Genomic DNA, 27,900 nt, shown 5'->3' with positions numbered 1-27,900 from the left:
GTGAAGGATGGGACCTTGATGTAGAAGGTTGCGGTCCGTGGGCAGGATCAGGGGACCCTCTGAGTTCATCAGTTTTAGGGCTCCGAACCAGCTTTTTTTTTGCCAGAGAGGGGCAATCAGGATAGTGTTGACCCCGTCTGTCCTGACCTTTTGCAGAGTTCTTGGCATTAGGGGAATCGGCGGAAAGGCGTATGCCAGTCCGAAGTTCCACGGGTGAGCGAAGGCGTCTACTCTTGAGTGTTTCTCGTTCGGCCCTGTGGAGAAGTAATGCTTTGTTTTGGCATTCTCCCAGCTCGCAAATAGGTCTATCTCTGGGAGACCCCATTTTTTTGGTTAAGGTATGGAATACTCTGGCGTTGAGGCTCCATCCCCCTGGATCTAAGTCTGTCCTGCTTAGGAAGTCTGCCTCGGTGTTGTCGGATCCTTTTAGGTAGAGACCTGAAAGGGACTGGAGATTGTGTTCTGCCCAGCTGAATATCCGTGCCGAAATGTTTTGCAGACTTCCATATTTTGTGCTGCCCTGATGATGTAGATGGGCCACAGTGGTAATATTGTCGAGTAAATTCGGACATGGGTTCCCTGAACTAATGTTTCTGCTGCCTTTAGGGCTTCTTCTACCACACTCAGTTCTCTGTAGTTTGAAGATTGTTTTTCCATGTCTCTGGGCCAGAGTCCCTGGAAGATTCCCTGAGATGATACTGCTCCCCAGCCGTGTTTGCTGGCGTCTGTTGTGATTAACGTCATGGGATCTTGTATCCAGGGTGTCCATTTCACTAGATTTCCCTGGTTGAGCCACCAGTTGAGAGACAACTTTACGTGCTTGGGGTAGGGAGATTCTCGTATTGAGGGTCTCCGGGTCTTTGTTCCAGCGGGAAAGGATATATCTCTGGAGTATCCTTGAGTGGGCCTGGGCCCAGGGAACCGCTTGGATGCACGAAGTCATTGACCCCAATTTTGACATTGCAAACCTTATGGTCACAGTTTTCTGACTTTTTAGAGTCCGAACTTTTGATCTCACTCCCACCTGCTTGGTGGACGGAAGAAAAGATATTTGGTTGTGGGAATCCTGGAGTATCCCTAGAAAGATCTTCCTGGTTGAGGGATTCAGGTCTGATTTCTCCATATTTACCATCCAGCCCAGGGAGGTCAGGGTCTGCAGGACTGTTTGTAGGTGTTGCCTTAGAATGGTGTTGGAGGGAGCCAAGACCAGGAGGTCGTCTAAGTAAGGGACGACACATATATCCTTCCCTCTGAGGAATGCTACCACTTCTGCCATTATCTTTGTAAATGTTCGGGGTGCCGAAGAGATGCCAAAGGGTAGAACTCTGAAGTGGAAGTGGTGTAGTTCCGTGTCTAGCGTGACTGCGAACCTTAGATATTGCCAATGGGATGGATGGATGGGAATGTGGTAATAGGCCTCTTGGAGATCTATGGTGGCCATGGCAAAGTCTCGTCCAATCAGTGGTATTGTAGTCTATCGATTCCATCTTGAAGCGTTGGTACCGGACGCATTGGTTTAGCTTCTTCAGGTTGATTATGACCCGGTATTACCCACTTGGCTTTTTTACTAAGAACAGTCGTGAGTAGTGGCCCTGACCTTGTTCCAGTTCTGGGACTGGAGAGATTACCGCTGATGATAGCATCTTTTGGAGCTCGCCGTGTAGAATCTTTTGCAGTTTTGCTGACGGAAGATGTGCAACTTCCAAGTTTTGTGGGGGGCTGGAGGAAAATTCTATTTTTTTCTCCCCATCTGACCGAGTCAAGGATTTTTTGGTTCGTTGTTATCTCCTGCCAGCTCGGGAAGTAATCTGCAATTCTGCCCCTACTTGCTTGGCGTCTTTTTGTCTCTGTCTGAACGGGAATCGTGAAAAATATTCCTGCCTCTTCCGCCTTTTGGGTAGCTCCAACGTCCCGTTTTCCCTTTACCCCTGTATTGCAGGGTTTGAGTCTGGGGTGGATGATAGGGTTTTTTCTTTGGTGGTTTTGGCTCATGAAGGTTTTTTTTCTTGTCGATCATCTTCTCTAATAGTTCGTCCAATGCCGGCCCAAATACGTATTTGCCCTTGAATGGGATAGAGCATAACTTTGATTTTGATAGGATATCCCAACTCCACATTTTTAGCCATAGGGCTCTTCGAGTGGTGTTAGAGAGAACGGACGTTCTTGCCGCAATACAGACTGACTCCGCCAAGGAGTCTGCTAAAAAGGCGGCTGCCTTCTGTAGAAGTGGGAGAGAGGCTAGGAGATCTTCCTTCGAAGTTCCCCTTTTTATATGGTCTCCTAGCTGCTGAAGCCAGAGGTACAGGGTCCTGGTTACACAGGCTGATGCAACATTTGTTTTCAAGGAAGTCGCTGAGGCTTCCCAGGACTTCCTCAATAGGCTATCCATCTTTCGGTCCAGCGGGTCTTTCAGCTGTGAGGAGTCCTCGAAGGGTAGCGTAGTCTTTTAGCTACTCTTGCTACCTGGATATCCACTTTTGGAATCTCAGTCCAAGGTTTTGCAGATATCATCATGGATAGGGAAAACCATTTTCTTCCTGGAATTCAGGCGCCAAATAGGTCATCCTGCACTGAGCGGGGTGGCCTATCTTCTTCTACTCCCATTGTTTCCTGACTGCTGAGAGTAGTTCCTCCATATCGTCTGAGGAAAAGAACCACTTCTTATCTTCTGACTGGACTGGGGTTAGTTCACCCTCTTCCCTCCAGTCCGCCAAAACCGATGATTGGGGTCCTGAATCTGAGATGTCCTCAGGGGCGTATTTCCTCTTCCTTGAGGTTGAGGGCCCCCCCGGATGACTGGGAGAAGGTAGACAGGGACGACTGGATTTCCTGTTGCATCATCCCTCTTAATTCCTCTATCAGGGATGGTTGTTCCTCCCGTACGATTTTTGCCGTGCACTGCTGGCACAATGTCTTTTTATAATGAGAGGAGAGTTTTTACCTACAGATGGTGCATTTTCAGCTTGTAGGTTTTTCTTCCGTTTTTGGTGTAGGATCCTTGTCTCCCTGAAAGAGAGGGGGCCCCTAAGAATGGGTTCTAAACCAAAAAGGTATATACCCTTTTCCAAGTGTACTCACTGGGCCAGGGTTTGAGCTGGGCTCTGCAGACGCAGCTTTCAGGGAAGGCGCATCCATCATGCAGATGTTTGTCCTACCTTATTTCGTCTTCCATCAGGGTCCTTAAATAGGAACAGAGATCCAGCTTCCTTTTCCTCATCCAATCGGATGAGATCGCTCCCCCTCAAGTTCCTGGCGCCACCTTTCCTCTTCCTTTTTTTTTTTTTTAAATTTTAAATTTCCCGCCAAAATGGCGGTGCGTTCCACTGTGGAACGCAAGCAGGAAGCGACGTCACGTCTCCGGGCTTTGTGGTACGTGTCACTTCTGGTGCATGCCGCTCAGGAGAGACAGGCGCGGGGTAGGGGGGAGCAAATACCGGGCTGGGGAGCTACGGGAGGCCCCCAGCCCCACTCACCATCCAGCGTTGCCGAAGAGCCAGAGGTTGGTGCGGGTCCCGCCAGCGGCGGGAGCAGTAACGAGGAGGAAGGTGCAGGACGACTGACCCCGGCTGCCCGGCTCAAGGTAAGGAGAACCCCGGGATGTCGCCGGCCCCATCCACGGAGCACATAGCACCTATTCTTTCCTGTTTAGGGACAGGAAAACACTGGGGATTAGAGGAAGGGGAGGGCTATTTAACCTCTTGTTTCCTGTCCCTAATCAGGATGGGGAGGCAACCTCCTATGTGCTGTCGTGGAGGGGATTAGAGAAATAAATATTTTTTTTTTACAAATACATACACATTTCTGCACATATACAAGCACAGTGCCATGAAAAATAAGTATATCATTTTTTTTTTTATAGTGTATGCATCTGTCGTGTCAAGAATCCTTTATACCAAGCATTACACATGCTTACTGTTCAAAGCTGTTCCAGACTCTAATATTATAGCATAGTCACAAACATCACAAATCTCTTAATGAAAATAGTTCTGACAGCCAAAGCCAGCCACATACTGTGCAACCATAAGAGCCGCACAATGAAATTTTAGTAAATTCTAGCAAATACAGCAAGTCTCCCATGAAATATTATGAACAGTTTATACAAAAAAAATATGAAATATTGGATGACAACATATCTTATCCTTTTAAGACTGCACTTAAACATGTTGGTGGTCTTTGACATTAATTCCAGATCTAATGTCCTTTCTTCAACCCCCCCAAAAAATTTAACAACGAAATGGGGGGGAAACAGGAGAGCACTAAAGTACACTGATGTGATGTCCACCAGAGCAGCACATCTACCAGATCAATACATCTCAGGACTCCTCTCAGAATTCTGAAATAACACAAGTGAACTGTAAGAAACAGATTTAAGACAAAAACTTTACCCATGAGATGAGAACTTTTCCTCCAGGAGGACAGAGGTATATGCATGGGCTCAGCTGTGCAAACATTTCTGATGGGAATAATCAACCAGGATTTTTTTTTGGTATCTGAGCAGAAACCCAGCAAGTAGAGCTACGAGTGGAACTACACAGGATGTAAAGAGGTTGGGTGTGGGATTTATGGTGCAATGTATGGACACTTGAAAATAAACAGTCATGTTCATGTTTTCATGAACTTTCTGCACGTCCACATCTTGTCTGTGGCAGGCGGGGATGGACTGCTGCTGTTACATCACAGCATGTCATTGTGTATAAGTGATCTGAAAGGAGTGACGGGGCACCTGGACACTCCGTAATGGCAGATTACTCAGAGACTTGAAAAGTTTAATATATTATGTGCCAAGAGCAACTAATGTTTTGCAACTTAACTTAAGCACTAGTCGCCATTACTGATCCAAACAGACACTCCTTTGACATCTTCAAAGGAACAGAACACCAAACACACTATGGATTCAGGTTTGTATATAGATATGTACATAGGCAACAATAGGCTAACTCAGATCCTAGCTGTTTATATTAGGAGTGAATAAGGGCAAAGGTCCTAGAGAAGGGTGGAGGAGTAGGTGAGCTGGAACATTACCAACATGTTTCAGGAAACCACACATGTACATTAGCCACAATGAACAGATTCTGACTATTTGTTGCATCAAATCAAGATGAGTAAAAGTTGTTTTGACAGGAGGGAGAAAGAAGAGTCAGCTGTGACAGTATTGTAGACAAGTGGATCCTGCATTATCAACTGTGCATTGAAGTGTTACCGGTCATTGTAAGGGCAGGTGCAGAGGACCATAGATCCGCTCATCTGAGAAAATCAGGCCAATTCTGCAATCACAATCTGATGAATCTCGGATTACAGTTTGGTCAGAGCATGAGCATAGTGTGATATGACTTTCTCAGGTGAAAGAATCTGAGCACACACTGAGGATTTCATGGAGAAAAAAAAAAAAACCAAAAACTTTTCATCTGCTCTATTGCGTTAGTCCGTGAAAATCAAACTGTACTCAGCTGTCATCCAAGTGCAGCCCAATGGTTTCCACAGACTTCTTGACATGCATTGATGATGAGTGTGATCGGGATTTCGGATCAAACACAGACACACAAAAAAAAAATAAATAAAAACAAACAAAACATGTGCACGGCCGCATACACTAACATTGGTCAGAGTGCGATCACGTTTTATCGGATCGCACTAGGACTGATGAGGTCTTCTGCAGGAGCCACAATCCTAACCCTGTCTGATAATGAGACTGGCAGTCTGTCTAATATAAGGCCTAGCGGCCAATGTGAAAATGGAAAGATTTCTCTTTTTCATATAGAAAGTGACAAGCAAGATAATCACATTTTTGATAAATATGTAATTTTTTCAAAGTGTGATAATTTAACCAATATAACTGAATATGTTATAGTCCCTGATGATTGATTAGTGAAGGTCTCAGAACCAATAAAACTAAAAGGACACTCCGCATTTTTGCTCAGTGATGTGTGTCCTTAATAGGCATCAAAAAGTTGATACAGCACTGTATTAAAGCTCAAGGAAAAGCAAACTGCTTTTGTCCCCTGGTATCCGCAATATTTAGGGGTCCCAAGACCAGGTCACCCAATGACTTACCCTAGTAAACAGGAGCTACAGAATACTAAAAAAAAAAAAACAACAACTTTTCAACAAAAATTTGCAATGTCCAACCTGTGCGAGCCCGATCAGTCACTGTCCGAGCAGTTCTGGAAAAGCGTGCGGCGCTCACAGGTGAACAGCTTTCTCTGGGCAGCTGGAAATACGGCCATTGGCAAATATAGAGGTCAATAAATTAAAAATCCATTGGAAGTCAAAGTAAGGGTGGGGAAGTGGCAGAGCAGCACGTTCACAGAACCTTCACCACTTTGTTCTAGCAAGTGAGAGCAATCTCAGTGGGCAGGCACCACCAGTTTAGACATGTCGAACCCAAGGTCTTATATGACAAATCTTCTTTAAGGAAAGGCTGAAAAGTAATGGCATCTCCAGGTATTGGATAGATAACAAGCAAACTAAAATACATTGAACATTAGAATGCCAAGAGAACTTTATACACTGGGAAACTAAAATACTAAGCTTACCAGAAATGCTATTAAACTCCGTTTCGTAGACTCCCACAGAAAGCAGCTCTTGATAAAACGCATTGTGTTCCAGATTGCCATAGTGATTTTTTTCACACGATAAACATTCCTTGATAAGATCTGATAAAAAGGATAAATTATTAAAAAAGCTGGAAATCTGTGGCTCTTTTGTAAACATTTTAGACATTGCAAACATAGACAAAGCAGTCTTAACATGTGCTGGAGTTCTCAAAAGTAGCTCAGGTATTTGATAAACACACAAGATTGTTATTCGGGCCATGTTCATGCTCTGTCCACCTTCCAATAGGCGACATCGCTGTGTGGATGTCAAAAACATTGCTAACACACATCGCAGATGTCTGGTGGATAGAATTTATTATATCAGACACACAGTCTTTCTACAAATAAAAAAAATACTAAATAATTGCATTTAGGTCTAACTGTTTCGTCAAACTATCATTTACTCCATGCAGGTAGCATAGCAAACCTATGTCTTGCTGGAGCTCAATGACACGTGATAAAGCCATAAGGACAGGAACACTTTGACCCTGATTCACAAAGGGGTTTTGCCACTTTTCTGGCATAACCCACCTTTCAATATCCCAAAATTTTTACACAACTCAACAATTTGGGAACTTGGCAATTTTAGGTCAGTCCCAGCCAGCTCCACCAAAAAGGAGGGATTATGGGAGGGATGGGGCAGGACCAAGTCCAACACTACGATTCAGGAAAATTTACTCCAAAACATGCTTTAGTTCCTGACTGGAGTAATATTACTGGTGGTAGTACAACCAACTCTAAGGTGCATTCAATTCATTATGTGGTGTGTGCCTCTTAACTCAGTCGTACCCGATTCCAGTAGTCCCATTGATTAAGATTGGCGTACACAACACCAGCCTTAATGAATCCGCCCATTGAGTCTGGATTACTCATGTAGATAGATCACATCAGATCCATCATCACCTATATAGACAGAATTTAAAAAGTAAATCCAGAATACAAACCTTTTTTGAAAACTTTGGATTGTCTTCCACAAAGCGTTTTTCTTTGGGATGAAAAGTTCTTATACTTGCTCGGACCTGGAAAATGAACATTACAATACATGGTGTTACCAAACCATCTTTTACTTGCTGTCCCCACAAGCCACTAAATTACATAACTTACTGGATTAAAAATGAGCTCAATCTCTAGATGAATAACTCCTTTTGAGGCACTGGATAAGTCTTTGTTTTTCAGCAAATAAGCCACTTGATGTCCATGTCTTACCTGGAGATAAAAAAAATATGGTCACAATCTTCAGGACTACAAAATTCACTTTTTGTTGTATTCTTTTGCGGAACTTATTTCAAGGGCAATGCATATTTAAATAACTTCTCTGTATCTGTTGGCCTGTAACGCCAAAGATATACCGTATGTTGCAGTTATTTTTTTGAATAAGGACAAAGTAAATTTCTATAAAAATTGTGAGTTGCAGAAAAAAAAAAAAAAACTATTTGAATGCCACAAAAAAAAGTAAACTGCAGACATATATCAGGCCAATGCGGCTGTATACACAAAGTATGAGCACTGATGAACAAGTGGCTACTAGTCCATATACCTAGGCCACTTACTCTTACACAGCATGATTAAGGGCTTTGTCAGAGGCAATCCTAAGTTATCAGACACAAACCGTGATGGCTGGCAAGTAAGAAATGTAATCAAATGGCCATTTACAGAAAGGCAGGCATAAATGTTATAATGCATATACTGTATAATTGCACATAATATGATCTGGGCACCTTTAGGTGCGAGTTAACACAAAAGTACAATCCTTGAAAAGACGACAGATGTCATTGGTCACTCTCGCTACAACTACGTCATATGTCCATCTAGTGCAACCGAGAAACTTTTGTTGGTCCAGTGAAAAAAAAAAAGTAATAAAGTTATGAATCAATTTGCCCTTGAAATTATAAAGAAAAACCTCTTCCACAGGCAAGTACTTTAGTACAGTAAATTATTGTAATCTGGCATCAAAGGAGCCTCATACGTGCCGGAAGACCACATTCTGAACGAATGGATGACAAGTCACTTGAAAATGTGAAGGGACAATCAGGGAGGTGTCCCAAGAGGACTACTGAAAAATTCTGCCATTAAATTTTATTCTTTTTTAATAAAACAAAATTTAACAATAGATTTCCTCTGCTGGATTAAAAAAAATACTACAGTATGCTGTGTTTGAGGATTAGGTTTCTAGTTTATATTTGAAAGGAGAGGAGGGAAAAAAGTAAAATAAATTTAGAGTTCGTGAGAACTATTTCTAATTTATTAGGAAGCGGTTTTGGATGGTGGCTCTCCAGGGGTTAATAACACACAGTTTCCACCTTCTAATGAACAGGACATGTTCTCTGCGTACACAAGCCGCCCTTCTGGCATATTCATAAATTTGCTGTAATGTCAGCGCTCGTGGAGAATGTTGTATCACTTGTAGCCAAATGTTCTTTATGGCCACTTTCCTGACACATTCCCTTTATACAGGTGTAGTTAAAGAGCCATCTAGAAGTCCATAAAGATTGCTCAAAGACTGGGCAGCCCTTAAAAAACCGAGTGTGAACAGTCTGTGCGAGGATCCCACAGAACATTTGGCACAGAGTGGTGCTGTACCAGAGCATCTGCTCCAGGCTCGCTCTTCCAATAACATCAGGAATATGGGGACCGGGGGACGTGTTAACTCATCAAAGAGGTACAGCGAACAGGAACAGATCTGCTGGAAACAATGGCACGTTCACAGACTAACCCAAGCCTGCACTATAAGGTGAAATGCAAAAAGTGTAGAGGTTACCGAATCAGTTGCATTGGATTCACAAAATATGATGTACAAAAATAAAAATATATTACAGCCTAACCCATGGATGCACATAAGCAATGCTCTACAGATCTATTTAAAAAAATAAAATAAATCACATGGAAAAAAAAGGAATCATTAGCACCAGATATTCAGCAGCCTGCATTTATGATAAAAGGACAACCTCTTCTCGTTCAGATGGGTCTTCTCTTACTTTTGCCCAAATTAATTACAAATGTAGTACATCACAACTGTTTGACAGGCTGCAATACCTCTCATAACCATCAAGTGACCTAGATGTCTTATAGCCTAGACATCACAAATTTTGCAAAATCATTTTTTTCTCCTCTTGTCACAAGTGGATCAAGCCCTTCTGGGAGATCTGGCGTAAGAAGATCAATACGTATTGTGAATCGCAGATCTTCCGTTTAGCCTGTTTGTTTCATATTAAATGGATTTTGTTTCCTTTCGTGCTGACAAGGTTAACAACCCTTTCTATGCTGTTAGAAGCTTGCAGCTCCATCTCACAGCTGTTACTGACCTGGTCATTTCCTCTAGCTATAATATCTGTCCAGACCTGCTCTTCCTTGCCAGTTAAAGTTTTACTTCCTAGCTCCTTGGAGTCACTGTGCAGAGCTGGATATCTTTGTTGCTAATGGAGATTGTTGCATGCTGTTTTTGGGTGTATGCTTTCCTCATTGTCCTTTTCCCATTCGGTTGGTACATACCTATCCTTCCCTATATATATCTCTACCTTTGTAGAGTGTTTGTAGGCTTATTGCTTTGTTATCCTGGTCTGTCTTGCGTGTTTATTCACTAGCATATCTGTCCGAGGCTTCCTGGGGGAGGGGGGACAGTATAGAGTATAACAGGAGAATAGCAAGGCTGGTGGCCCCAAACCTCCTCACCTTTAGAGGTACTTTTGGGAGCAGGGATAATTAGGGCCCCAGCCCTAAGGACGTTTCAGGGTCCCTTTCCCTAAACACGTACATTCGCAGATCTTTTTCAGAGCCAGGAGGCAGTCATCTCAAGCTACACATTTTTCCAAGAGCAAGGAAAAGGAAGATCAATTTTTCTTTTTCTTCAAATGCTTGTATTCCTTTGCTCAATACCATTAATTTCCTATTATTTGGTTATGATGCAGTGTGAATAGATACTTACAGAGAGTAATGGGATCACTACTTTTCCAAGAAAGTCAGGGGGCTTATCTCCGTCTTCATCAAAAACGGTTACCTCCAAAGAATCATGTAGATCTTTAATTGGACTGAAACAAAATTAAAAAGAGAAAAGTCTGTAAATAAAAGGTTTTCAGTACATTGTTTAGTGACCGCTACCAAGTACTACAGTTTATCTCCAAATCCAAGAGCTGATCTGCAGGAACGAGTAGTGCCCCAGAAACCATGCTTGTTTCATCCACCTGCCACTAATATCCAGGGACAGCTGGAGGGCGGATCACCGATATACAATATAAATTACATTTTATATCTTATCAAGTACTAATTTTACTTACAAAGTAAAGACTTTATTCCACTCTGGGTTAAGGTTTTTATATACAGTATGGGTCTGCAGTCGATCATTTCCCACTTCCAGAACACAGAAAGGGTCACTTTTACCTATGATTACAATGGAATTGCATTAAATGTAAAGGAAGCTAAAGGAATTTCATGCATACACTGCTAAAATACAATCAACTGCAATCGAGACTGATGAGATCGTTTAGAAACATAACACATTTTGGTCAACAGTTATGCATCCTATCCCAGAATATAGCAGATTAAAAATGTCAATAGTGCATTCTACATAAGGTGTTCCCATCACTAACCCTCACAAGCTAAAGAGCTGATAATTAAATATTAGTTCTTCTCAATGAGTCATCACCCCAAATTTATGCTGCAAACTAACCATAGGTGGAGAAACAAAAATAGTTCTCATTTTTAAATCTGTTCCTCTGCTGGCACAAAAAAAAAAAAAAAATTTATACGACACACTATTGATCCCGAGGGAAATTATGGTAATATGTAAGTGAATGCTCGGTGCACCCCAACAGTGGCTAAATGCCTCGGTGCACCCCAGCAGTGGCTAAATGCCTCGGTGCACCCCAGCAGTGGCTAAATGCCTCGGTGCACCCCAGCAGTGGCTAAATGCCTCGGTGCACCCCAGCAGTGGCTAAATGCCCCGGTGCACCCCAGCAGTGGCTAAATGCCTCGGTGCACCCCAGCAGTGGCTAAATGCCTCGGTGCACCCCAGCAGTGGCTAAATGTCTCGGTGAACCCCAGCAGTGGTTAAATTTCTCGGTGAACCCCAGCAGTGGCTAAATGTCTCGGTGCATCCTAACAGTGGCTAAATGTGTCAGTGCACCCCAGCTGTTGGCTAAGTATCTCAGTGCACCTCAGTTGTGGCTAAATATCCTGGTGCACCCCAGTTGTGGCTAAATATCTCAGTGCACCCTAGCTGTGGCTAAAGGTCTCGAAGTATCATTCCACCCACTTACTTAGATTACTGCCATTTCTATATAGGAGCCAGGGCTGCCTGAAAATAAACCTTTACACTTCAAACTCTCCTCACTTTTGATATTGCTCATCTCCTCTGCCATCACTTCAATGCAGGAAAGCATAGACATCATTCTCACCTTGCTTCCAACATTGCTACACAACTATTCCCGATCGATGACAGCGACCAGGAGAGAGTGATGTGTGCACAGGGACAGTGATGACAAAAAGGAGGTCTATCTTTAGCCAGAGCTGGCTCTGGACAAGCAAAATCTGTCAATCAACATGTGAGGAGTGGCAGTAATCTAATAACAGGATGGAACAGTACAGAGACACTTACCCACACCGAGGGTTCTTAATCTACTACAAGGCTACGTGGCTAGCTTGAAGTGTAAGTTTATAGTGACAACTCCCATTAACCCCTTTGCGCATATGGGTTTAACGGTGTCTGCTCCGCTCTGAGTTGACTGTATGTGGAGGGGGAGCAGAGCTTTTTCTGCTTTCGGCTGATGGTGGCTAGTAAGTCCGCAAGGACAGGGTCCTCTCCCCTCTGTACCAGTTTGTCATTGTAAATTTGATGTGGAAACTTGTTTACTGTTAATGATATCTACAACTTTGTATGTAACCCCTTCTCATGTACAGCACCATGGAATTAATGGCGCTATATAAATAAATAATAATAATAATAATAATAATAATAATAATAATAATAATAATAATAGCAGCTGATGCTAGAATGGAGTTTTGGACATGGTTAATAACCATTTAAAAGTTGCTGTCAGTCTCAGACACAGGTATTAAAATGGTAATACAGCTGATGCAAGCATGTGATGGCTCCCTATCAAGCTCCCTGTGATGTGATCTTGAGGCGCTGACTGGTTACTACGACAGCTGGGACCAGCAGAAGGTCCCCATCCTGGTTCTCCTCTGAAGCTCAACTATATGCAGAAGTTCAAAGTACACAAGATTTTCAACATGTCCCACAATACTACAGTATATCGTAGAAGCACTCAAATGATTGCAGGTTTAAGTCCTTTGCGAGGGACTTTAACCCCTTCACACCCGAGCCTGTTTTTGCCTTCGTGACCGGGCCAATTTTTTCAATTCTGACCAGTGTCACTTTATGAGGTCATAACTCTAGAACGCTTCAACGGATCCTACTGATTCTGACATTGTTTTCTCATGACATATTGTACTTCATGATCGTGGTAAAAATTTTTAGATATGAGCTGCGCTTATTTGTTAAAAAAATCAAAATTTGGCGAAAATTTAGAAAATTTTGCAAATTTTCAAACTTTTATTTTTTATGCCCTTAAATCAGAGAGTGATATCGCACAAAATAGTTAATAAATAACATTTCCCACATGTCTACTTTACATCTGCACAATTTTGGAAACATAATTTTTTTTTTTTTAGGAAGTTATAAGGGTTAAAAGTTGACCAGTGATTTCTCATTTTTACAACAAAATTTGCAACACCATTTTTTTTTAGGGACCACCTCACATTTGAAGTGAGTTTGGGGGGTCAATATAACAAAAAATACCCAAAAGTGACACCATTCTAAAAACTGCACCTCTCAATGTACTCAAAACCACATTCAAGAAGTTTATTAACCCTTCAGGTGCTTCACATGAATGAATGGAATATGGAAGGAAAAAAATAAACATTTAACTTTTTTTCACAAACATTTTACTTCAAAACCATTTTTTTTTTATTTTCACAAGTGTAAAAAGAGAAAATGAACCACAAAATTTTTTGTGCAATTTCTCCCGAATACGCAGATACCCCGTATGTGGGGCTAAACCACTGTTTGAGCACACGGCAGAGCTCAGAACGGAAGGAGCGCCGTTTGACTTTTTCAATGCAGAATTGGCAGGAATTGAGATCGGATGCCATGTCGCATTTGGAGAGCCCCTGATGTACCTAAACAGTGGAAACCCCCCACAAGTGACCCCATTTTGGAAACTAGACCCCTTAAAGAACTTATCTAGATGTGTTGTGAACACTTTGAACCCCCAAGTGCTTCACAGAAGTTTATAACGTAGAGCCATGAAAATAAAAAATCATTTTTTTTTTTCCACAAAATGACCTTTTAGCCCCCAATTTTTATTTTCACAAGGGCAACAGGAGAAATTGGACCCCAAAAGTTGTTGTCCAATTTGTCCTGAGTACGCTGATACCCCATATGTGGAAGAAATCTACTGTTTGGGCACACGGTGGGGCTTGGAAGGGAAGTAGTGACGTTCTGAAATGCCGACTTTGATGGAATGGTCTGCGGGTGTCATGTGCGTTTGCAGAGCCCCTGATGTACCTAAACAGTGGAAATCCCCCACAAGTGACCCCATTTTGGAAACTAGACCCCCCAAGGAACTTATCTAGATGTGTGGTGAGCACTTTGAACCCGCAAGTGTTTCAGTAAAGTTTATAATGTAGAGGCGTGAAAATAAAAAAATCATTTTTTTTCCACAAAAATGATCTTTTAGCCCCCAATTTTTATTTTCACAAGGGTAACAGGAGAAATTGGACCCTAAGAGTTGTTGTCCAATTTGTCCTGTGTACGCTGGTACCCCATATGTGGGAGAAAACTACTGTATGGACACACGTTGGGGCTCGGAAGGGAAGTAGTGACGTTCTGAAATGCAGACTTTGATGGAATGGTCTGCGGGCGTCATATTGCATTTACAGAGCCCCTGATGTACCTAAACAGTGGAAACCCCCAATTCTAATTCCAACCCTAACCCCAACACACCCCTAACCATAACCCTAACCACAAACCTAACACCAACACACCCATAACCTTAATCCCAGCCCTAGCCCTAACCCTAGCCCTAACCCTAGCCTGTGTACCTGCTTTTTTCTTTTTTTTTTTCTTTACTTTTTTTTTTATTTTTGTGACAAGATCGCTGCGCTGCGATCTGACTCATAGTAACGCCACTTCTCCTCTGATCTCACACTGACAGATGATCAGAGGAGAAGCAGCGTTACTATGTGACTAGATCGCTGCCTGGCACACTGTAACGTGACTTCTCCTCTGATCTCACAATGACAGATGATCAGAGGAGAAGCAGCGTTACTGTGTGACAAGATCGCTGCCTGGCACAGCTGTACCAGGCAGCGATCAGCTGTGCCAGGCAGCAATCTAGTCACACAGTAACGCTTCACCTCTGATCATCTGTCAGTGAGATCAGAGGGAGAAGCCGCGTTACAATGAGGGAGATCGCCGGGAAACAAGCAGCTTTCCCAGCGATCGCTCCCATTGGCTGCTGTGACGCTGACGTCATCAGGACCTGAACCAATCAGGTCTCGATGACGTCGGGGGTCCCAGCATGCATTGTGCACCGGGATCCCCGCGTTGTAAGGTATGTGGGGGTCCCAGGGGGCACAAAACCGCCGACAGTAGATAAACGTCGGCGCTGCACAAAGCCCAGCAAGCGCCAACGTTTATCTACTGTGGGCGGTCGGGAAGCGGTTAAAAAAGACTTCAAACCACATTCTCGTCTCCCCTTTTAAATTGAATTAAATATTTGGCATCACCACGCTAATAAAAATCAAAACTATCAAAATTTAAAATTTAATCTGATTAGTAAACTGTAATGGGGAAAAATGTGGACAGATTATTGTGTCACCACACATAACTAAAAAAATAAATACAATAAAAAGTGACTGAAACGACTTCTGTAAGCCAAAACGGTATCAATGAAAACAGACAGCTACTTTGGCAGAAAAGTATTATAAATTTGCGACAAAATTTTTTTCCCCCTGAGGTGGAGGTAGGATAGCAGCCAAGTGCCCAAAAGAAATCAATGGACTGAAGAGAGGTGACTGGGATCTCTGGAGTTGACTCCTTCGCCCAGAATGTAACTCCCACACATCCTTGGCCAGGCTCTGGTGGACAAGCTCCTTGGAAACTAGCTGTACGCTATGCAAGAAAAAAAAAAACGCACAGAATGGGAATGACAGATAAAAAGAAAGACAACTGCATGCCCGCTTGCTTATTTTCTTGCTGTGTGATAACTTTGCTAAAGATTTTCTGAACATGTAAAGTAGAAGCACAAGAATCCCAATGAACAGGCCTACAATGAAAATGCAGTTTGGCTTATGAGGGCATCCATTCTCCAGGACTTATAACCTTAGCGCTGAAAATTCATCCAAGAAGTCACTGAAGCAGTTAACCGAACAAGCAGCAATCAAGGTCTGGGCACAGTTTGTCATGACTGCCATGCTTTAGTAGTGTTATTTCCTCCGAAAGTTACACTGGTAATCCATAAAGTTTACCAGCCATCAGGAAAAAGACTTTATCAGCAAAAAACCATTATCTTGACAGGAATACGGCCTTTTAGGTTTATGGCCCCAACTCGCAACAGCTACATTGATTTTTTATTTCTACATATGTTGCACTAGTGGCTTTCTCCAAATTGCTAAACTATGGTTAGTGATGAAAAGTTATGGAAACCGATAGTTTGCGCTCGACGATTCTGGGTTAAAAAAAAAATCTTTTTACGGTCATTTGTTTTCAAGGCAGAGTTTAAAGATACTGAATGCACTTTATTGATCCCATCAACACACACTCACAGACGACCCTGCTTCCTTCGTCTTCATACACTTTACTTGGAAATGGGATATTTGCAACCTTCGTGGCTGCGTAAAACCTTTGTCTTGAACCACAGCCGATATAACCACTTCTATAAACGTTCCTCTAAGAGGCATTAAGTGACTAACTTTTAGAGTGCAACTAAAGATGAAAAAGATTTTCATATGTTACACGGATGCGTCCACTGCCCCAAATTACATCTCCCTGAATCACCATGTACTGAAATCCTATGGAGACGGGATCAAAATGGAAGTCATAAATCTCCCATTTCATATGGGAGTCAAAAAGTTTGTCCACAGGATGCACATATTGTATTTCTAAAAGGATAGCCGTATCCGGGTCTGCCGTTTAAATCAAAACAGTTAAAAAGGTATCTGTTGCCTGTAAAAAAAAAAAAAAAAAAAATCAACTATAAATTAAACACATAATCAAATAGGATACTTAACCTCCATGAAGCGATGTGTAAATGTCACCGTCAGAATAGTGGCATTTAACATGTTAATCGTACATTTGTGTAGCATTAATTTTTTACATAATTTAATAAAAGGTCAAATCCAGTTAACTATCTTTATAATTGCAAAGTATCTGTGAAAAACACATGGCATATGAACAGTAACCCATATGAAATTTTTTATTTTTTTTTTTACTTATAAAATGGGCCAGTCTGATCCAGAATCTACAGGGTGGTCCCATTTATATGGATACACCTAAATAAATGGGAATGGTTGGTGATATCAACTTCCTGTTCGTGCCACATTAGTATATGGGAGGGAGGAAACTTTTCAAGATGAGTAATGACCATGGCGGCCATTTTGAAGCTGGCCATTTTGGAAGCAACTTTATTTTTCCAATGGGAAGAGGGTCATGTGATTTAATGTATCCTTATTCTTTCATGAGTTATTTACAAGTTTATGACCACTTACAAAATGTGTTCAAAGTGCTACCCATTGTGTTGGATTGTCAACGCAACCCTCTTCTCCCACTCTTGACACACTGATAGCAACACCGCAGAAGAAATGCTAGCACAGGCTTCCAGTATCCATTGTGTCAGATGCTGCACATCTCTTATCTTCACAGCATAGACAATTGCCTTCAGATGACCCCAAAGATAAGTCTAAGGGGGTCAGATAGGGGTTTTTTTATATGGGTAGCACACGGATGTTTAACCTCTACACCCAGAAGCCCGTTTTCACTTTCCTGACCACGACAAATTTTTCAATTCGGACTACTGTCACTTCATGTGGCAATAACTCTGGAACGCTTAACAGATCACACGGATTCGAGACAGTTTTCTCGAGGCATATTGTACTTCACATGATAGTGGTAAAATTTGTTTGATAGGACTTGCATTTACTTGTAAAAAATATCGAAAATATGGTGAAAATGAAAAATTTAGCAATTTTCAAACTTAATTTTACTGCCCTTAAATCAGAGATATGTCACAAAAAAATAGTTAATAACTAACATTTTCCATTTGTTTACGTTACATTTGCACAATTCTTGAAATATACTTTTCTTCGGAAGTTAGAAGGGTTAAAAGTAAACCAATGATTTCTCCTTTCAAAAAATAATAAAGTTTAGGGACCACATCACATTAGAAGTGACTGAGGGGCCTATATGACAGAAAATAAAGTGACGCCATTCTAAAAACTGCACACCTCAAGGTGTTCAGAACCACATCCAAAATGTTTAACAACCCTTCAGGTGCTTCTCAGGAATTCATGGAATGTGGAAGGAAAAAAAATGAACATTTACTGTATGTTTCGGACCATAAGACAAAACCCAAATTTTCAGAAGGAAAATAGAGTTAAAAATTAATGCGTCAAATGGGAGTTCATCTTACAGCTTCCCGGGAAGGTGATCAGGAGCGCTGGTGGAGCGGGGGTCACAGGAGGTGTTCCATGGTCTGGCAATGATCTGGCACCATGCTGGTGCGGCTGGTTCAGCGGTGCGGAGGCTCCGCCGACATTTTCTTAACGCACGGAGCCCCTGCACATGCATTGCGGTGGCCTCTGGGAAAATGGCCGCCAGAGGCGGTACATAAGCAGAATGAGATCTCGGCACCCAGATCTCATCTCTCGAGCTCTCGTTGCAGAGATCTCAATCTGCACATGCTCCGCCACCAGCAGCCATCACACTACAGCGATCGCACTGCATTAAAGTGCAAGGGCACCGGGATTTCACAAAATGCCGTTGGAGCCCACATACCGCTGAATTAGCCGAACCAGCCTGGGATGGGAGTTGGATCATCGCCCTGCAGTGTCAGACCGCTGAACACCCCCTTTTGCCAGCCCAGAGCTGGCAGAATTGCCGACTACTGCTGCCGCGACACTCCTGTTAAGAGCATCTCCATTTTCCCCCAAAACTAAGCAACTAGGCAACTAAGAATCCATCAGTGAAATGGGTCTGAAAGAGTTGGTAAAACTTTTGTGTGTCTATTTTAGCAAGTATTTTAACTTCCCAGAAGTTAGACATCAGACAATTTGGAAGTAACTTACAATTTTGGGAAGACCTTTTTAAAGTGCAGTCACGTGTCAACTATAAATGTAATTAAATTCCAAGAGGGACCCATTGATCATAAGAAAGAGTGGCAATAAGATTGCACTGGCAGAAAGTACCCCAAATGGCTCAAGCCTTTTTGCCTGGCACTAATCATACCCTGCACCCCAAAATGCAATCAATCATTCAGGAAAAAAAAAAAAAAATATGAAAAAAAATTATATTTTACATAAATAGAATTTATTTTGCTTTCTTAGGTTGTTAAAGAGTTAACCATGCTTACCATCAAAATACAAAAGTAGATTATGGCAAGACAAAATAAAAAACCTAAAAATACAAAACAGAAAAAGACAATTTCACCCTGCAATTTTATTTTCCGAACACTGTTTTTGGTCAGTGAACAAATGCAATCTGTGCAAATAACATGCACATGTATAAAAACTAGTCAATGAGGCAGAAAAGTCATTTCGCATTGACAAAACGATTATCTCCAGCATCAGACGCTCTATACCGTGGTTCAAATCCAACTTGCTCATGTTCTGCCGGTGGCAGGACGGCGATCGATTCAAATTCTACAAATGAAATAAGGATGCTCTTACAGCCATTCACTAAATATTCCTGAAAAGTCTTCCAATTAATCCACGCAGTGTCATGGGCAGCAAAATAACGCGTCAAATAAAATTAACCCATGCCTTCTAATGGAACAAGTGAAACATTGCTAAGTCTAAAAGAAATCACAGCCCACTGTCTTTTCCATACTCATCACACCATGAAATTCATAATCTGCCCCGTGATTTGCTGCCATAACGCGGCATCAGAGACAAACTGGAAGCACTGCTATGGTCCTTGGAAGAGTGCCATTATTTTGTAGACCAGCATGATTGCAGCAATTTGTAATCATATTTAAAATGGGTTGCCAGGTTAGTGGCACAAAATCCTAATAAGACATAGAAGACTGGACTCCGTAATTGAACTCTGCTAGGGGTAACGTTAGCCAAGTATGCAAAATCTGACAACATTTAATGAAAGGACTATGTGCCACAAATAATCAGGAGTAGCCACAATTATTCAGAGCATTCTAAGTTAGGACAGGTTCAAACTGCGTAGTCTGTGTAAAGGCCACTATGCCAATGTAATGCAGGTAATCTGAATGCAACAGCGGAGACAAAAGACGGGATCAACAATCTACTTCTACTTAACAGGGTTAAATGCGGGAAAGATTATCACAGATAAATGCACAAGAACAATTTTCACAGAATCATTTAGAAGCAACAGGCAATAATATACTGGTTAGTACATTAGGAGAGATATGTCCTCGAGATTAGCTCGGGGTCTACAGCCCAACATTGGTCTAACCGGGGAGGAGGGCAAACGCTATATTTAGCAGGAACAGTCTCTAGGGCACCCTTGCAGCTTTCTAGACAAAGTCTAATAACACTTTCTGAGGCACTTTATAGTCAGTCAGGCCTGGTCTCATCTGCAGCCTCCCCTACCTACACCCGATACCGTGGGTCTGTGCTGAAAGCAACAGCCCTGCTCACGCACGTCCTCTGTTCAACAGCTGAAATGAGAGTCTCCGGTCTTTTATTCTTCAGGGTATAGTAAGGTAGCGCTCGTTATTCAGGTTGGGGATACTCACTCTGCAGCCAAATAACCAGGTCTGGCACGGGTTTTTCATAAAAGCATCAACATAGTCCATGTGGTTTATTAGGCATCATAAACCAAAGCAGCAAGCAACAGTCTTACAGCAGACAACAGGGTATCTTAACAGTGGAGCTCTGCTCCCCTTAGCCCTCTGGTCACACAGGCTGTGCTTTATCTAGTCAACAGGCTATACAGTCTCTCAGTTACTCTCCCCATGTCTGGGTTACCTCTTAGCTGCTTCACACTGCAGGCGTCTGTTCCCTCCAGGGAACTGTCAGACACATGTCGCCATTAGACACAGCGTCCACACGTGCTCTCAGGAAGGCAGCCCCATCTTCCAGCACGTCGGTCTCACGAGACCTTGCATACGGACCAATCGGGTCCAGGCATTCTCTCATGTGACCTACCCTGGTCACCTTATATGGTCCGTAGCCACACTCACCGGATCACATGGCTATGACCTCATCGCAGGTCCTACAACCATTCACACATAGGCTTTACTATGGGCGTTTGACACCCGCCCCTGGGTGGGTTTGTAGGTGACTGGTCAAACCCATCTCACCAGTCACCTGAAGGCTTCCATGACACATTGTACCAGAAACCTCAGCAGTACCTCTGCTGATCAACACATAACCAAGCCTTCATCCCAAGGCCACCCACCTTGAGATACATAATGGTCATTTAGCATCCTACACCTATTACCACACTGGATATGCCTATACGCCCGTCCAGGGACACCCACATAGCGCCCCATAATGGACACTGTGGTAACTACACCACAGTATCTTAGGTGCTTGAGCGCCGACAAGTGTCTCCTCGATTTGGTAAAGTGAGGGAGGGGATAGTCCTCGACTCTTAACTGGCATTGTCTGGGTTCTGAGTCTTGACCGGCATTGCTCTGGTCTTCATTACTTGACCAGCATAGCCTGGAGCCCACGTCTCGACTGGAGACGTACGAATCTCGTCCACTGACACACAATGTCCTGCCTGTCTTGCTCTCCAAGCATGTCCCAGTAACGTGGCCGCAGCATGGCTTGGCTCTGAACACGGCCTTCCACTGGAGCGAGGCACGGATCTTCCTTACAACTTAGGCCTTCTCATGCATCTGATCGCTCTTGGACTCTTCAGTGCCGATGGTGGCTGCAAGCCCACCTTGCAAGCATACAACCTGCCCTGGAGGAGGTTCTGGCACGAACTGCCCTTCTCAGCCTGGCCAGGTCTTTTATATTCAGGAAGTCCTTCCTGTATGTCACCTGATCAGGACCAGCAGCTTAAGTCACCTCCCCTGCAAACCTCCCAGCACACTTTGGTTCCTGTTAACACAAATTTTTTTATCTCTCTTTTTCTTTCACTTTGATTGGTCTAGTAGATGGTGGTGTTCGCTTAGGCCGGTTTCACATTTGCGCTTCAGGGTGCAGCGACGGCCTGCGCACGGCCGCTGCTAAGCCCCGCCCCCTGCTGCGCCTCCTCCGGTAGCTCCGCCTCCCGGCGCATGACGCCGCATCCGTCATGCGTCCCCTATCTTTATCACTAAGGACGCAGGCCGTGCGCAGTATGCGTTTGGCGGCGCCTGCGTCCTTTTGACGGTGCGCCGACCAGCGCCAAACGCAACCTGTTGCAATTTGGTTGCGCTCGGCGCACCGTCAAAAGGACGCAGGCGCCGCCAAATGTATACTGTGCACGGTCTGCATCCTCAGTGATAAAGATAGGGGACGCATGCAGCGTCATGCACCGGGAGGTGGAGCTACCGGTGGAGGCGCAGCAGGGGGTGGGGCTTAGTGGCGGCCGTGCGCAGGCCGTCGCTGCGCCCTGAAGCGCAAATGTGAAACCGGCCTTACAGTTACTCCTCTTTCTTATCTATCTCGCTACACACAAAACGTAGCCGCAAGGACCTGACACAGGTTTCCTTATCTGAACTGGCATTTAAATAAAAACACAGACCATGAAACACAGTCTAAATCCGGCCTTATGGCATTTATACATTTACAATGCATTCTTATATAATATTAGACAATTGTCACAGTCCTTGTTAGAGCTCACAATCTAAACTATAAGTATGTATTTGGAGTTTGGGAGAAAACCAGAGAACCTGAAGGAAACACACAAACACGGGAAGAACATACAAACTCCTTGCAGATTTTGTCTTTTTATCCCTTGGTATTCTAAAAGTAACGGTGCCAACAACTGAGCCACTGTATATGCTGCCAGGGAAAAGCAGCGCTTAAATTGCTTGACAAACCTATGGATTTTAGTCAGGAACAGCACAATTTTGTGGACAGAACTTTTTCCATGAAAAATCAAGCGATGGCTTGGTAAGCAAGCAATTACAGCCATAGTTTTTGGGTGTGCTGTGCCCCAATTACAGCAGCCATCTTTGGCCTTAGGTAGAGTTCACAATAGCCAAAAGATACAGCCCCTGTGCAGATCGCAATATCAAGCCCAAGCTGCCACTTAGACGAACTTTTCTGCACGCAGATATCAGGCAGTGGAAGAGGGACGGCTAGAATTCTAGTAATCCATATAATAAGAGAGGATTATTAAATCTATAATTAATTAGTCCCTAAAACCTTCTTCCTTTTCTTGTGGTTTTGTGGCATTTATAAAACCAAACACTGAGGCAGTAGCAGTTTTGGGTGCCTGAAGCAGCCAAACGCTTAGCCAACAGAAACAAGAAGGTCCAAAAACACACTGCAGCATCGTCCAGGACAATAACATCAGATAGATAACAGAAAATGGCAGCTATATGAAAACTTTAGGAGGTCTTTTTGAGGATAGAGAGGATTGACCAACCTGAAAAGTCAGCAGCAAGGACGTCTTCTGCTTTCAATACCTTAACTTGAAGGAAGCCAATATCTTTCAAGTTTTTAAAAGAATTTTTTAGGCACTAAGGAAGCAAAGAAATACAATTCCATCAGCATTATAGTCAATGTATAGCTGTCAGTCTAATATTTCTCTTGTAGAATATAATGGAGATCCTTTTCACATGTACAAGGCTATTTACTTACATATCTCTCTTGCATTTGCTCCCTTTCCCCTGGGTCTGCCAGCGGACACACACAGAGGTCAGAGATGGAGACTCCTAAGCATGGTGTAAGCACAACCATCAGGTGTATGGAGCCGTGGTTACTTTCCAGAGGCACTTCCAGGCGATTAATGTGCTCAATGGGCAGCCCTGCAATATCCACTTTACACCTAAATAAAAGGACTTTGTCAGATTTAACATACAAATGGCCACACAGTGCACTACATCACACTCCATAATGTACCTAATGGATCATCATAAATTACCATCCATTCATCTTGGTATCTTATGATAAAGAACATGCAAGCACTGACATAAATAGGAGAATGGGTGATCTATGAAAGATCTAGCGTGACAGCAAGCTTTTACCAAGTGCCAAATTGTTTTTCAGTGGCAGACAGAACAAGGGCTACAAGTCTGCGGAATGACGCACAGACTTCAATATTCTACAAAAGTAGCAGTATACTACATCCTAGCATCTCTGGTAATGAACCGACCGCACTGCCATTAGGATCACTGGTCTCTTAAATCCTCATACCTGGTAAGTCATCATGTACATTCTGGCCACTGGCTAAATTTGTACACTAAAAAGTTAGTTTCTAATTCACCAAAGGCACATGTGTTCGCTATCTGAGCCAATTTAAGAATTTTCTCATGTCTAATACCAGTGGTGACTGTATAATTTATAGACTTGACTTCTTATTGCAGAGAAGATTTTCACAAATGAAAAACGTAAAAATGTATACAGTGGTGAATAATGGAGATAGCTCAAGGCAGATCAGTACGCTACAGCACTGGGCAGCGCTATTCCTCCTGACACGTTTCACAAAATCGGCAAGAAAGTGAAAAATGTAAAAGGGGTCTGAATATTTTCCGCATCCACTGTATTTGCGAATATTACCACACCTACTTCATACTGGGATAGGATCTTGGAGGTGGGAATAACTTTATTGGTTGAACCTTTTTGTATGTACAGTTAAACAGAGAAGGATGTCAATCACTAAGTAGGACTGCCGCCCACTGGACTGAAGCCATAATGATCATGGATTTGGTTGATGAGTCACAAGTTCTACTGAATTTACCCCAAAATGTCATCTGTGCTCAGCTGCCAGCTGCCTATAGATAGGTCTGAGCTTTTTATTTGTAATTGTTCCCCTTCCAAGGAAAAATGCAACAACTTTTCAAGACCCAAATAAGCTTGAATATTTTCGGTACCCACTGTACCTCCAATTAGAAAGGTAGTATAGTTCCACCGATAAGCCATGTCGTTAATCCAATGAGTCGGGCATTAGATTTCCACAGTTACGACCACTAACCACTAACTGTCACTATATAAGTGGTCATAACAATAGATACCCAAGCTACTGCAATGCCCTGCACATGGGGTAAGCAATATAGCTTATTGGAAGAACTATATTTCTAATTGCAAGTATTTGCTATTATTACACCTATTACATATTGGGATACGATCTTGGAGGTGGGAATACCCCTTCAAGTAGAACTATCCACTGGACAAAAGTCCAGGATCAGAAAAGAGCTAGAATTATAGATTACTAAATTGAATATTTTTTGCAAAAAAAAACTACACACCATAACCCGATACATCGTTTTAGTCAAATCATTCTATAGCACTCTGCCCTCATATAGGACTGCATCTTTTAAGTGGCAGGTTAAAAAGTGTATTACAAGAATTTTTAATTTTATTAATTTTTTAACAAGGCTTAATAAATGTATATCACTGTACATAAACTGCGTCAAATACTTACAATCCCAACAGTTCGTCATGTTTGCGGCTATCTTTCCCCCACACTTCAATGTCCAATACCCCCATCTTGTCAGAGAAGTAATGAAAATCAAAGCGTTCTCTCCACTGTGGATTTGTACTTTTGCATGTGGTCTATAAAACAAGGTAGCGATATTTAAGAAAGACTGGAATGTAGCTGACAACAACAAGACTGGCTACAACATACCGTAATCAGAAGACTTAGACTCTTGTATAAAAAGCATTTAAGAAAAGGTGTCTGTATTAACCGTTTGCAACCAAACTGGCCAATAACGTGTCCACATGTGGCGCCTACACCTAGCACATGAGGGTGATGCTATTACAATGGGTGGGTACGAAGCTTGGGAACCATAGAACTTACCGTAACTTTTACCAAGATGTATTAAAAATACTTAAATCACAAAAAAATGGTCTAAAAGCAGATAATACGTATGACAAACATTATACAGAAAAGTGTCCACGACGACAGTGGAGACAAAAATGGAGAGATCCCTTCTAGATTGTAAGCTTGCGAGCAGGGACCTCATTTCCTTTTGGTATCTGTTTTGATCTATGTGGTTATTGCTATGCTATAATGTCTATTGTCTGTACAAGTCCCCTCTATAATGTAAAGTGTTGTGGAATTTGTGGGAGCTATAGAAATAAATTTACTACTGCTACTACCACCACCTGAAGAGCCTGGCGCTGCCAGGGCATAGTAACCAACTACAGTGTATTATATATATATATATATATATATATATATATATATATATATATATATATATATATATATATATATATATATATACATATACACACACACACATATATATATATATACACATACACACACAACGACAAAGCAAAGTCCTTGGACCATTGCATTTTAATGGATTTATGAATAAAAAGAAAAAAATTTTTAACAGCATCCTGGATTGCTCACGTTATTTCTGGACTTAGCTTTGTCGTTGTTCACATTTGTATGGATGGATTCCTACACCCAGATCCGGGCACAACGGAGTTAACCAGGTCAGCTGAGGTTCCAGGTGGTCAGCCAGAGCTACCGGACTACTACCCCCAATATCCCACATCGTCCTGTCAGCCAGAGCCACCGGACCACTACCCCTAATATCCCACATCATTTCGTCAGCCAGAGCTACCGGACTACTACCCCAAATATCCCACATCGTCACGTCAGCCAGAGCCACCAGACTACTACCCCTAATATCCCACATCATCCCGTCAGCCAGGGCCACTGGAGTACGTCCCCTAATATCCCACATCATCACATCAGCCAGAGCTACCGGACTACTACCCCTAATATCCCACATCATCCAGTCAGCCTGGAGTCAGAACCAAAGCGCTTAGTGGAACGGTCTTAACTTCCATACCGGGGATCCCTTTAAGAGAGGCCTGGGGTCAGAACCAGAGCGCAGAGTGGATTTGACCTCACTTCCATACCGGGGGATCCATTTAATAGGAGACTGGGATCAGAACCAGAGCGCTGAGTGGATTTGCCGTGACTTGCATACCAATGATCCCTTTAATAGAACCCTGAGGTCAGAATCAGAGCATTGAGGGATTTGCCCTACCTTCCATACAGGAGATCCCTTTAAGAGACCCTGGGGTCAGAACCACAGAGCTGAGTGGAATGGTCCTAACTTCCATAGCGGGGATCCCTTTAAGAGAGGCCTGGGGTCAAAACCAAAGAGCTGGATGGATTTGCTCTGACTTCCATAAAAATAATCCCTTTAAGAGGGAAGATGTGCTTACGGGATGGAGGATGTGTGATGGGGATATGGGCAGGGAGGGGGGATTCATTTCTGTCAGGTGCTCTGTGCTCCTGTCTGGGGGCAGACAATGGCTGGGAGCTTATGTTGCCAGGGATGCTAGATTTCTCCAAGAAAAGGAAGAAAAGGTCCAGGCTCCAGAAATTTAAAATCCAGGATTTTTATTGTATCATGTTTAAAATACATTCATGGCTGCTTGTGATCAAGTAACGGCAACAAAGTTCACCGCATGGGGATATTCTCCAGGTCTCTGTACGCGTTTCGAGCACAAATGTAGACTCAGATTTCTCCCACCATGCCAGTGTCTGCTGAGGTGTTGTCAAGTGGGAAATCTTGCTCATAGCAACCAATCACAGCTCAGCTACTTTTAACCAGCTCTGGTAAAATGAGAGATGTTTAGTGATTGGTTGCAAGGAAAAATGTTGCCCATAGCAACCAATCACAGCTCAACTTCTTTTGAACAGCTCTGGTAATTATGAAAGATGCTTCGTGATTGGTTGGTGATACACCCAGACATACATACACTTATAATTATTATTATTATTATTATTTGAGATCCCACCTGTATCCTGTAGATATCTATAACACAGGACCACTCTCTGGAGGAAGAGGAAGGGAATACTCTGTCCCTATTATCCCCTGCCGTGCCCCATGTGAGTGACTCCTGCCCTAACAAGGGCAGTACCAAAGTACTGTCCTAATAGTAATGAACCCCTAAATTCCTACATATGCTTTTGTTCTTTTGA

At 42.7% G+C, this 27,900-nt stretch overlaps 1 protein-coding gene across 6 annotated transcripts in view; it reads right to left on the bottom strand.

Annotated features, from left to right (window-relative positions):
* The window catches only part of MCTP2 (multiple C2 and transmembrane domain containing 2), a 273,414-nt gene that overhangs the window by 86,469 nt on the left and 159,045 nt on the right, over positions 1–27,900 (bottom strand). For 5 of the 6 annotated variants that reach the window (XM_073568759.1, XM_073568762.1, XM_073568764.1 and 2 more), the window contains 8 exons: positions 25,366–25,496; positions 23,583–23,769; positions 23,368–23,461; positions 10,865–10,967; positions 10,516–10,618; positions 7,698–7,799; positions 7,538–7,612; positions 6,534–6,653 (listed from right to left, as the gene is read on the bottom strand). In XM_073568759.1, the coding sequence (XP_073424860.1) occupies positions 6,534–6,653; positions 7,538–7,612; positions 7,698–7,799; positions 10,516–10,618; positions 10,865–10,967; positions 23,368–23,461; positions 23,583–23,769; positions 25,366–25,496 (915 nt within the window). Of the gene's footprint in view, positions 1–6,181; positions 6,419–6,533; positions 6,654–7,537; positions 7,613–7,697; positions 7,800–10,515; positions 10,619–10,864; positions 10,968–23,367; positions 23,462–23,582; positions 23,770–25,365; positions 25,497–27,900 lie in introns of those variants that run through there. The other variant, XM_073568763.1, reaches the window with a different exon arrangement.

The sequence above is a fragment of the Dendrobates tinctorius genome, unplaced genomic scaffold (assembly GCF_039654945.1).
Source record: "Dendrobates tinctorius isolate UK_male_01 unplaced genomic scaffold, ASM3965494v1 ptg000022l, whole genome shotgun sequence".
NCBI classification, from domain to species: domain Eukaryota; kingdom Metazoa; phylum Chordata; class Amphibia; order Anura; family Dendrobatidae; genus Dendrobates; species Dendrobates tinctorius.
Note: the sequence above shows the minus strand (reverse complement) of the source record. Positions and strands in the feature narration are given on the sequence as shown.